Source organism: Musa acuminata, chromosome BXJ1-9 (genome assembly GCF_036884655.1).
Source record: "Musa acuminata AAA Group cultivar baxijiao chromosome BXJ1-9, Cavendish_Baxijiao_AAA, whole genome shotgun sequence".
In the NCBI taxonomy this organism is placed as follows: domain Eukaryota; kingdom Viridiplantae; phylum Streptophyta; class Magnoliopsida; order Zingiberales; family Musaceae; genus Musa; species Musa acuminata.
Genome location: NC_088335.1, coordinates 6,415,666 through 6,428,444, shown reverse-complemented (window position 1 = coordinate 6,428,444; position 12,779 = coordinate 6,415,666). Strand labels below are relative to the sequence as shown.

Sequence of the window (12,779 nt, the reverse complement as noted above, 5' to 3'; positions counted from 1 at the left end):
AAATACTTCAAAATATCATGAAAAAAGAACGAACGACCAGAGAATTGTGGTGCCTTGAGAATCAATCTGATCACACATTCTAAAAAATACCCGACAATAAAATATTCAGACAATGATAGAATTGCAATGGTCATCGTGTCACCAATGTTATCAGAGCCAGCCTTCCAGTTGACTTCGGAGTCTAGCAAGGATATTGGCATTGGGAAAAAAAGTGGTAGATGGACCAGCCACGTACGTGCTATTTCCAACATCTTCTGTGAATTTTCATAGTGCTGACCATTCAAAGCCATGAACTCGATCGTTAATGTGAACTCGATCCAAATTTTGCAAGATTGATATGTCAGCGATGTTTCTCAAGACTTTGCTCTTCCTGTTCCTCCTCCACCGAGAAGTTGCAGACTCTTGCGGTGGGACTGATGGGTTCACCTTCAATGGATTCCGTTGCCGCAATATTGATCCCGACGGGATCGCGTCGATCACCTCCAACGGGCTTCTCGTGGTCACCAACAACACATTCGAATCGAGGGGCCACGCCTTCTACCCAACCCCACTTCGCTTCAAAGAGTCTCCTAATGGTACCGTCTTCTCCTTCTCCACCACTTTTGTCTTTGCCTTCATCTCAGAACTGCCGGACCTTAGCGGGGATGGGATGGCCTTCTTAGTTTCCCCCACCAAGGACTTCTCCCGAGCCTTAGGTAATCAGTATTTAGGCCTCTTCAATTCAAGCAACCTCGGTAACTCGACCAACCATGTCCTTGCGATCGAGCTTGACACAATCCGTAACCCCGAATTCCAAGATATTGATGATAACCATGTCGGGATCAATATCAACGACATGAAATCTGATGAGTCCCAAACTGCTGGTTATTGTCTGAATGACACTGGTTCGTTCCAAAATCTAAGCCTCAGTAGCGGCCAAACCATGCAAGTTTGGGTAGACTATGATAGCCATGAGATGCTACTTAACGTGACCCTAGCTTCATTCCCCATGGCCAAACCCCATAGACCTCTCTTATCTGCGGTCGTCAATCTTACAAGCGTGTTGTTGGAAACGATGTATGTTGGATTCTCCGCCTCCACTGGTCCTTTCCTAACATCTCATTACGTCCTTGGTTGGAGCTTTAAGATGAATGGCGTAGCCCAAGCTCTCAACTCCTCCCTGCTGCCTTCTCTTCCACGTGCGAAATCAAATCACAAGTTAAAGGTTTTGCTCATCGAGCTGCTCTTGGCGCCAGTTACAGTTGTTCTAATCATAGTAGGGATTGTCGTGTTCATCCTGAGACGGTCCAAGTACTCAGAGCTCCTGGAGGACTGGGAGCTTGAGTACGGGCCTCATCGGTTCTCCTACAAAGATTTGTTCAAAGCTACTAAGGGTTTCAGGGACAAGGAGCTGCTCGGAATGGGCGGGTTCGGGAGAGTGTACAAGGGCGTGTTACCGTCTTCTAGATCGGAGGTTGCAGTCAAACGAGTGTCCCATGGTTCAAGACAGGGTATGAGAGAGTTCATTGCAGAGATCGTCAGCCTCGGTCGCCTCCGCCACCGAAACCTCGTCCAATTGCTGGGCTACTGCCGACGCCAAGGAGAGCTTCTGTTGGTGTATGATTACATGCCCAATGGCAGTCTCGAAAAGTTCCTACACGATCAAGCTATGCCTACTCTGGATTGGGCGACGCGGTTCCGGATCATCAAAGGCGTGGCATCAGGGCTTCTGTATCTACACGAAGATTGGGAGCAAGTCGTCATCCACAGAGACATTAAGGCGAGCAACGTGTTGCTCGACAATGAATTGATTGGAAGGTTGGGTGACTTTGGCCTAGCAAGGTTGTACGATCATGGAACGGATCCACAGACCACCCATGTGGTGGGAACCATGGGTTATCTTGCTCCCGAGCTTGCTCGAACCGGCAAGGCGACCACCATCACCGACGTGTTTGCGTTCGGCGTCTTCCTCCTTGAGGTTGCTTGCGGGAGGACGCCGGTGGACCCGACGGCGGACGAGGAGAAGCTTATTCTGTCAGACTGGGTGTTGAAGAATTGGCAGAAGGGATCGATAGTGGAGACGACGGATCCAAGGCTCGAAGAAGAGTACGATGTGGAGGAGGTGGAGCTGGTGTTGCAGCTTGGACTGTTGTGCTCGCATCCACTGCCGACGGAAAGGCCGAGCATGCGCCAAGTGGTGCGCTACTTGGAGGGCCATGCACCGCTTCCCGTGCTGTCGCCCACGTACCTCAGCTTCAGCGCTTTTGTGCGGCTTCGCAACGACGGTGTCGATGACCGTATCATGTCGAATACTTCGCCGGTGGCTACTGCATCGGTTCTCTCCGGAGGTCGTTGACGGAGTCCGACAATCATATGTGTCGTCTCCCGTGATTTGTCCCTTTGTCATACAGTGTATGGTTAGCTTTGAAGCACTAATAGACAATCTATGAGTAGTAATAAATACCCTATGATTGTTATCATGCCATACTAAAATGTTAATTTAGTCTACAACTAAACCAAAACTCGAAGTGAGTGCCTTCGTATGAAATCACATGCCATGGAGCCGTGACCATCACTCACCACATTTGAATGAAACCTTGCTGACATGCAAATTTACTAGCGTATGATATTGTCGATGGCATACCTCGTTGACAACATCATTTGATTCATTTGTTCATTGTGTCCATCTTAAAATATATAGATCCTCGATTCATGGTAAAAGGATAGAAGACGTCAATGCTTGTTCTTGTTCAACATTGCATAAATTCCTCTGCAGATTCTTCATTTGATAATAACTCCGACGACTTTGAAGATTCTAGAGAACGACTTTTTGCTTGTTCTTCTAATGAATCCGATGTGGCTGGAACAAGGTGAAGATTTATATTGAACAAAGAGAATATATATATATATATATATATATATATATATATATATATATATATATATTGAAGAATAAAAATGAGAGGAGAAAAAACAAAAAACATCCTTATTGGTCTGTCAGTTCCATTCAAGTCCTGTGTTTGCTTTCACCGTTGCTGTCACTGAGCAAAAAAGTCTACGTGTGTGCAAGACTTTCTTTTTTTCCCATAACATCAAGTGTTCAATTATTTCTTTGGGTCGTCTAAATTATCATCAACTGGCCATTTGCATCATAGACTTGTATGCATCTGTATTAACAGGGAAAAGAAGACCAAAATGAAAATTGACTCCTTGGCAATGTAGAATTGATCTCATACCATCAACTTATACGATTTGATGAAATACAAGATGATCACAGTGCATCTGTTCGTTGGTGTTAAATCATATTCTAGTTATGACCGTAAACCCGACTTTAATTCCAATTTGGGAACTATTTGGTCCTCTGAACGTGTTGTAGATTTTGCACGACAGATATGGCAGCCATGTTTCTCAAGACTTTGGTCAGCCTCCTCCTCCTCTTCTTCCACAAAAAGCTTGCAGCATCCGGCAGCGAAAACCATGAGTTCACCTTCAATGGATTCAGAGGCGCCAATCTTACTCTCGATGGGGTGGCATCCATCACCTCCAGTGGTCTGCTGAGGATCACCAACGCGACAACGCACGTGAAGGGCCACGCCTTCCGTCCATCCCCACTTCGTTTCAGAGATCAAACTACTGGTAAAATCTTCTCCTTCTCCACCACTTTCGTCTTCGGCTTCATCCCAGAACTCGCCAATCTTAGCGGCCATGGAATCGTCTTCTTGATTTCTCCCACCAAGGACTTCTCCAGAGCCTTGGGTAATCGGTTCTTAGGCCTCTTCAACCAGAGCAACAATGGGAACTCGAGCAATCATATTCTTGGCATCGAGATCGACACAATCCGTAGTCCTGATTTCCAAGACATCGATGACAATCATGTCGGAATCGACATTAACAGCCTGACATCTAACTCTTCCCACACCGCTGGTTACTATGATGACCACACTGGTTTGTTCAAAGCTTTAAGCCTTAGAAGTGGTGAAGCCCTGCAAGTTTGGGTAGATTACGACGGCCAAGAGATGCTGCTTAATGTTACCTTAGCTTCAATCCAAATGGCCAAACCCCAAAAACCTCTCTTATCTGCGACCATCGATCTATCAAGCGTGCTAACGGATCCCATGTATGTTGGATTTTCCTCATCCACTGGTTCAATCCCGACGTCTCATTACATTCTGGGTTGGAGCTTTAACATGAATGGAGTAGCTCAAGCTCTCGACTATTCCCTACTGCCCTCGCTCCCTCGTGTGAGACCCGAGCCAGGATCAAAGGCGTTGGCGATTTCACTGCCTCTAGCATCAGCTGGACTAGTTCTAATCGTCGTAGGAGCCCTGGTGTTCAAGGTAAGATGGAGGGTCAAGTACGCTCAGCTCCTCGAGGACTGGGAGCTTGAGTACGGCCCTCATCGGTTCTCCTACAAAGACTTGTACGAAGCTACCAAGGGTTTCAAGGACAAAGATTTGCTCGGAAAAGGCGGATTCGGAAAGGTCTACAAGGGGGTGCTGCAGACTTCGAAATCGGAGATTGCGGTGAAGAGAGTATCTCATGAATCAAGACAGGGCATGAGGGAGTTTATAGCTGAGATAGTTAGCATCGGTCGCCTCCGCCACCGCAACCTTGTTCAGTTGTTGGGCTATTGCCGACGCAAAGATGAGCTCCTGTTGGTGTATGATTACATGCCCAATGGCAGCCTGGACAAGTTTCTGCATGGCCAAGACAAGCTTACTCTGGATTGGGCGACACGGTTCCGGATCATCAAAGGCGTGGCATCAGGACTTCTGTATCTACACGAAGATTGGGAGCAAGTCGTCATCCACCGAGACATCAAGGCGAGCAATGTGCTGCTCGACCACGAATTGAATGGTAGGTTGAGTGACTTTGGCCTAGCAAAGTTATACGATCGTGGAACGGATCCACAGACCACCGGTATCGCGGGAACCATGGGTTACCTTGCTCCCGAGCTCCCTCGAACCGGCAAGGCGACCACCATGACCGATGTGTTTGCCTTTGGGGTTTTCATTCTCGAGGTTGCTTGCGGAAGGAGGCCGGTGGACTCGATGGCGGACGAGCAGCACCTTGTTCTGTTGGATTGGGTGGTAGACAATTGGCGGAAGGGATCCATACTCGAGACGAGGGATCCAAGACTTGGGGAAGAGCTTGTGGTGGAGGAGGTGGAGCTGGTGTTGAAGCTCGGACTGCTGTGCTCGCATCCACTGCCCGCAGCCCGGCCGAGCATGCGCCAAGTGGTACGCTACTTGGAGGGTCATGCACCGCTGCCGGAACTGTCGCCGACGTACCTCAGCTTCAGCGTTCTTGCTTTGCTTCGGAATGATGGCTTCGATGAACATTGCATGTCGTATCCTTCGTCGGTGGCTACTGCATCGATTATTTCGGGAGGCCGATGACGGAGTAGATGACTAGTCATCATATGTGTCGCCCCCCCTCTCCCCTAACGTTCCTTTGTCCTACGGTGCATCGTCAGCTTTGGAGGACTACTCGACTACCGACCAGTCGAAGTATCGCAATACCCTGTTATTGTTATCATGCAATACTATATTGTTAATTTAGCCACTAAAACTCCAAGTGAGTGCATATGTGTGAAATCATAAGGTATGGAACCGTGTGACTATTACTCGCCACACGCGAATGAAATCTTGCTGACATGTAAATTTATTAACGTATCATATTTACATCATAACATGATGGCGAATTCGATCCTAAATTCCGGTTCTTTGAATTGCTTTGAAATGCGTATGGATGATGAAAAGGTTATAAGGTTATGTTCAATTTTGAGCAATTGACCATTTTTGAATTAATTATTTGGATAATAGCTTACATAGCGAATATTAGATGTTTTAACTGCACGCTTTGTCTACAACATCATTTTATTCATTGATTAATTGTGCACATCTTGCGATCATGGATATGAACACACACACACACACACAAAATCAATTATATTTATTTTTCTACAAAATTCGATGCGGACACCAAATGGTTAAGAGTTGCATCAAAATGATTGATCGTAAACATTTGATTCGTAAATATCATGGGATGTAGATCATTTAAGTCACATGAATTATATTTATCCTCAATCAAGATTCTAATATGTGATGATCCAATCAGTAAAACTGAGCCCCTCAATCAACAACCATGTCACATATATATTTTTTAAACATAAAATATGTAAAAAAATATTAATTTTATATCATAAAATATTTTTTTTGATTGGGTTAATCATAGAAAGTCCATCGAGTCACAATAATCAAGGGGAGATATAGTTTACACTCATCTTCTTTTATGTTCCATTACTAATTTAAATGTGATAGTTGATCATGTCGAAAATTTCTCTTCCAAACTCAGTTTTTTTTAAGTCAACACTAGATTGAACATTGGAGACCTCTTTGATTGTATATCAAAGGATTCTTACATACATAAATCTGAACCAACTTGAATCGATCAAGCTGTCACCCTATGTGATGGATAGGTAATAAAAAATAAGCAAACAAATAAACTAAATATAGCAATAATTATTTTAGTTATGGTCAAAGAATCCACCGAGCAATTATAAAGGCGAGAAAAGCATCAAATGAAAATAGAAATGAAGCATGCATGTAGTATCCCTAATTTTTCTGAGAACGTAATTGTAAATACTGAAATATCAGGGACTAAATTATAAAAAGTGCAAACAAGAAAAGAAGAAGGAGTGAGAGAGAGAGAGAGAGAGAGAGAGAGAGGAAGAAAAGTGCAAACAACATTAAAGAAGAAAAGAAGAGAGAGAGAGAGAGAGAGAGAGAGACAGAGGAAGAAAAGTGCAAACAACATTAAAGAAGAAAAGAAGAGAGAGAGAGAGAGAGAGAGAGAGAGAGAAGGGAGAGGAGAGGGAAGGAAAGAGTGAAGATAGGGAGTTATCGCGGTGCGAAAGAAAGAAGTGAAGAGAGATAGGTTCTCCCATGGAAAAAAGAAAAAGAGAGAAAAAGGACAGAGGAAAAAATAAGAAAAATAAAATAGAAGAAAAATAAAGAGAAAAATCATTGAGGATTCATCTTGATATTAAATGGATTCAGATCAAACACAGAAAAATTATGTTAGGTTTGGTTTTGACTTCCTGTGCTTCATAATTAATTAGATTAGTGTGTGATCATAGATTGATTAATTTTGATGTACTTAACTAATTTAATATTTGGCCAGGGAAGAAAATAAAGAAAAAAATAGTCATTTTGGGAAAATGAAAGAAAGCATCTAGATTATATGCTTGGATGGAGAATATGCAATTATGGTACGATCTTGTCTACTTTATTTTTAAAATTATTAATATATTTATAATTTATAATTGATTAGTTATACTCTATATTTCATTCAAATATTCAACAATAGAAAAATCTCTTTATATTTTAAGTACACAAGTTTTTTATCAAAAAAGTTTTATTATCAATCATTTTTCTTTTCTAGAAACCTTTTAATTTTTTTCAAAGAGAGTATGCATAAGTTTCAGTAGAAACATGGTGAAAAACATTGTTATCAAGCTACTATCGAATAAACCTGATTATTTTTCGGTCTAACCTCTTCCATTCATTATCTATCATAGTTATGAGCTTTGCACTATACCAGGTCCATACAAATCCTTGCAATATAAAAGATATTTTATTCTTGGTTTCCATATCATCTAATTGTTTCCTATCAAGCTAATCATGTAAGAAACACTACTGGCCTCTATATTCAAACACAAAAATTAAAACATCAAAACCTAGCTCTGATACCCATTGATGGGATAAAAAAAAACTTTATATATAAAAAAATATAAATAAGTCATAACGTGAAGAGTAAAAATATGATACCAAGATTTATGTGAAAAATCCTCCCAACGTGAAGAGTAAAAATCACGGAACAAGCCAGAGAAAATCTACTATAAAATAATAAATATACAAATCTCAAAATCTTTTGCCCAAAATCCAAGTAATAATCACAAGAGAATAACTATGATACAAGGATCACGTCACTATGCATAATATCCAAAATCCTCCCAAGTGATCATAGTAAGAATTCACTATAAATCTGATCTAATTTGAGGTGATAACATTACTTAGATGATTGAGAACAACTTCTTCTGTGTTGTCTTTGTCTTCTTTCCTTTTCTTCTCTTATTTTTCTACCGTCGACTGCTACTGTTGTCTCTCTCTTTTTCACCGTCATCGTTTTTTTTTTTTTTTTTCTAGCTATCACACTTTTTGGTAAAAAAAAAAAAGTTAAAGATTTAGGTTAAATAAGAAGAGAATTAAGGCTAAAGTGGGTTGTAAGTAATTAAAACCCACTTTAGCCTGGATTTGCTATGTATTTATGAGAAAAAGAAGGTACCCATCAATTTCGTTGATAGGTTGGAATCGATAGCAGCTAAGATTATCAATTTTGTTCATAGGTTAGAATTGATTACAATTAAGATTTCCCCCGAGGAAATTTTGTTGTTATGTTAAGGAAAATTCTTCTTCCTGTATAAATAAAGAGTACATATCAAACAAAATACATATCTTTTTCATGATTTATTCTTTCATAGTATCATAGCATGAGCATGACTCCCGCTCTTCATCTCAATGATCTTTTCATGCTTGTTCCTTTCCCTTGGCAACCAACCATCTAATATTCTGTCTTTCTCGAGAGCGCAAGTGACACTGCTGAGCTTTACTAAGACCAGTTCATCTTCCTCGTCGACTACCACATCTGCTTGGATGCTCTCGTTGACTTTGAAGTTGACCACCGAACACATCTTGTCGTCGCCTTTTCAGTCACTAAACTTAGTTGAACATTACGATCTGTACCAATTGCAGTCGACCCTCCTCCTCACTAGCAATAAGTGAGTACTTGTAGCCTCTTCTCACTCTCCTTCTATAGCTAAAGACTCCTACCTTACTCCCTCATATTTGTATATATCCTCAACATATCTTTGTCATCTACCTTTGATGCTCTAGTTTATGTGCCCATAGGGAACCATAGCACTCATCAACATGTAAGCCTTATCTCTATCAATGCTATAACTCTCATTCTCTTCAAGTTATCCAAAGATGGCAATTATACATCTTGGTGTGAACAATTTTCTAATATCCTATTTGGCTATGATTTACTAAGCTATGTCTATAACTCTCTCCGTTGTCCACCAGCGATACTCAACATCCCAGGAGCACCCAGTCCAGTACCAAATTCGAATCACAAACTATGGTTACTCTAAGATCGTCTCATCCTTTAAGTAATTCAAGCCTCAATCGTCGAATCTCACACTATCATAACTTCGTGTGACACCACTGTCGAAGCCTAATGCAAGCTGCAAACCGCATTGGCAAATCATTCACGAACTCACATGCTTAGTCTCCTATCTAGTCTCATGAAAATAAAATAAGAGGAAAGTACTATTGTCGATTATCTATAGAATATAAAAGTTATTATCAATAACTTAACCTAATAGGTCATTTCCTCAATGATGAAGAAATCATTGTCTATATCCTTAACAACCTAGGAGACGAGTATAAAGAATTGGCAGCAACAATATGAGCATGCGACTCACTGATGTCATTTGAAGAACTCTATGACAAGTTGACTGACTATGAGATATATCTCAAGTACGATGACAAATTACCAGGACCATCCATCATAGCTCCAATTAGTAAAAAAATTCACAAAGAGGGGTAACCAATATAACAAGACTGTCAATAAAGGTTTGGCCAGAATGCATCCTGAACTTGTGAGCTTCAAACAAACATTCCCTCCTCCATATCATCAACATTTCAATCACAATTATCAAGGCAATTACTTCGATTATCCTCGGCTCTAGCGTCCTAGCCACATAAATCAATAAGGAGTTGTCTGCCAGCTTATGACAAAGTTGGCCACTCTACAAAAGTCTATCGATCTCGACCTAGACTTTCTCCTCCATCACATTGACCTCAAGTAAATCTCATGACTACTCTGCACACTAGTTAACATAATTAGATTGTAAATTCTGGCATATCTTATCATATCATCTTTGATCTACAAAACTTGTCTATCCATAATAATTATGGTGAAAATGAAGACATCATCGGTGATGGTAAAGAAATCTCTATTACTCATACTGATTCCATAATGCTTAATATATATGGCATAACATGTACACTCGATGATATTCTGTGTGCATCTCATATAAAACAAAATCTCATTTTTATTTTTTAATTCTATAAATAAAATAAAATCTTAATTGAATTCTTTCCTTAACTATTTTCTTGTCAAGGATTTGAGCACAGGAGCATCCTGGGTCTAAGACTAGAGTAAAAGATAATATTTATGAATAGTCGTTCATTCCATAAATCACCCAGCCCACTGTTTACTCTTCAATTGTAGCTTCAATTGATGTATGGCATCATCGTCTTGGTCATCCATCATCCTCTATTCAGCAATAATTACTTTATTGTTATTCTCTTCCTACTCTTAAAATCAGTAGCATTATAACTAACTACGATGCTTATTTCAGTAATAAAAGTCATACTCCCTTTTGGAATATCATACATATCTTGCTCTAAACCATTTAAAATTATTTATATTGATGTTTGAAGCCCTGTCCTAATCATTTTTTTTTTGACAAGTTCAGATTTTATGTCATTTTCGTAGACTATTTCACTTAGTACATATGGTTATACCTTCACCATAAATCTGAAGTTTCAACAATCTTTACCAACTTTAGAAAATTGGTCAAGAATTTTTTTAATCTATAATTAAAACCGTTTACTCTTATAGAAGAGTTGAATATCATACCCCCATACTAACAATCTTTTGGTCTGTAGTATTTCAAACTATCATCTATCTTATTAATCTTATACTCACTCTAGTCATGTAGGACCAATTACAATTTTAAAAACTATTTCATAAATCCCCTAACCTTTAAAAACTTAAAATATTTAGCTATTTATGTTATCCATTGTTGTCTTTATGCCTCACGTAAGATAATATCAAGATCTATGCCTTACATTTTGGTAGGATACTCTCTTAAACATAATGTTTTTCGATGCTACGAATCTCAAACTCAAAAAGTCTTTATATTATGCTATGTTATTTTCATGAAGTTTACCTTTTCATTTCAAAACCATAAGTCTCTTATGTGACGTACTCCAACAAATATATATCACTAGATATGTCATTGATCCCATCAAACGAGCTTCCCACAACACCTTCCAATCGTTTTTCTCAAGATTCGCACTATTTTATTCTCCCGGTTTAGTAGCTCCTCACTCCTTTCATTACTTCTTATCTCCCTTCTTTATAAGTTTCACCTATTGCTGAAGTAATGCCCTTGGAATTACTCTCTTCTGGACCCAATAACACTGAAGTACCTCAGCCTACCCTAACCTATGTTAGTGCTTCTCCATCACCTATACCAACAATAAAACCTATAGCCCTTGGATATCCAATGACAATATGCTCCGAAAGTGATATCTTCAAACTACGTCAAGTCCTTGACCTACATGTTATCATAAAATTCTCTCTTGAGACGAACCTACCATAATTTCTCAAGCCCAAAAATCATCATATGACGTAATGTAATATGTGAAGAATATGATGCCCTCCTCCATAACTCTACATGAACACTTGTACCCTTTCATCCTATATAAAATATCATTGAGTGTAATTGAGTCTTTTAAATTAAGTGAAACTCAAATGAATCCGTTGACAGATATAAAGTGCGTCCAGTGGCCAAAGGGTTCCATCAACGTCCTGGTATTGACTTCATAGAGACATTTAGTCTCATTGTTAAACCCACAATAATCCGACTTATCCTAAGTTTGGTCATCTCAAAAGGTTGACATTTATGATAACTGATATTAACAATGTCATTTTACAAGGGGCCCTAACTGAAGATATCATCATGTAGCAATCTCTTAGCTTCATCCATCCTTAGTATTTAAGACATATTTATAAACTTCAAAAAGCTATTTATGGACTTCGTCAAGCTCCAAGAACCTAGTACACAGAACTTGGCTTGTTTTTTATATCAATTTACTTCATCAACTCAAAGTCTGATACTTCACTATTTCTCCATCAACAAACTGATAATATAATGTATCTTCTGATATATATGGATGACATCATTGTTATGAGCAATAATCCTATGAAGATAAAGGTATTCCTCACGCATTCGGTTGATCAATTCTCCATCAAAGATCTATTAATCTTAAGATACTTTCTAAGAGTGGAAGCAACATATATATCTTCAAAACTCTTTCTATCACAAAAATATATATATTCGGGATTTGTTATAAAAAATGAACATGCAGGATGCAAAAATGGCTACAACTCTTCTATCTACTAGTGAAGCATTCAAATTATGTGATGAAAGCCCTACTATGAACCCCACTCAATATCGCCAAATACTTGGCTCTTTATAGTACTTAGCTCTCACCTACCCAGATATCTCATTTGTGGTTAATAAATTATCACAATCATGCATCGGTCATCTATTATGCATTGGTCTATAGTTAAATAGATCTTGTGATATCTTAACGGGACCCTCAATCATAGTTTGTTTTTTCACAAACACTCTTCACTTTAGCTTTATGCCTTTATCGATGCTAATAGGGCAAGAAACTTTGATGATAGAACATCTATGTCGGGGTATATTATCTTCCTTGGAGCTAATCCAATCAGTTGGAGCTCTAAAAGATAGTTGCACAATCTACAACCGAAGCTGAATACCATGTCATTGCTATCGCTGTTACATAACTCAATTGGGTTATGAATATGCTCAAAGAACTTGACATCAACTCCACCTCTACTCCTATAATATATTA

The 12,779-nt window shown here is 39.5% G+C and overlaps 1 protein-coding gene across 1 annotated transcript; it reads left to right on the top strand.

Moving 5' to 3' along the window:
• The first annotated feature begins 165 nt into the window (after positions 1–165).
• On the top strand, positions 166–5,495 carry LOC135592790 (L-type lectin-domain containing receptor kinase SIT2-like). The gene is made up of 2 exons (XM_065082454.1): positions 166–2,283; positions 3,728–5,495. The coding sequence occupies exons 1-2, from the start codon at positions 338–340 to the stop codon at positions 5,376–5,378; spliced, it is 3,597 nt and encodes a 1,198-aa protein (XP_064938526.1). The 5' UTR covers positions 166–337; the 3' UTR covers positions 5,379–5,495.
• Positions 5,496–12,779: the final 7,284 nt, after the last annotated feature.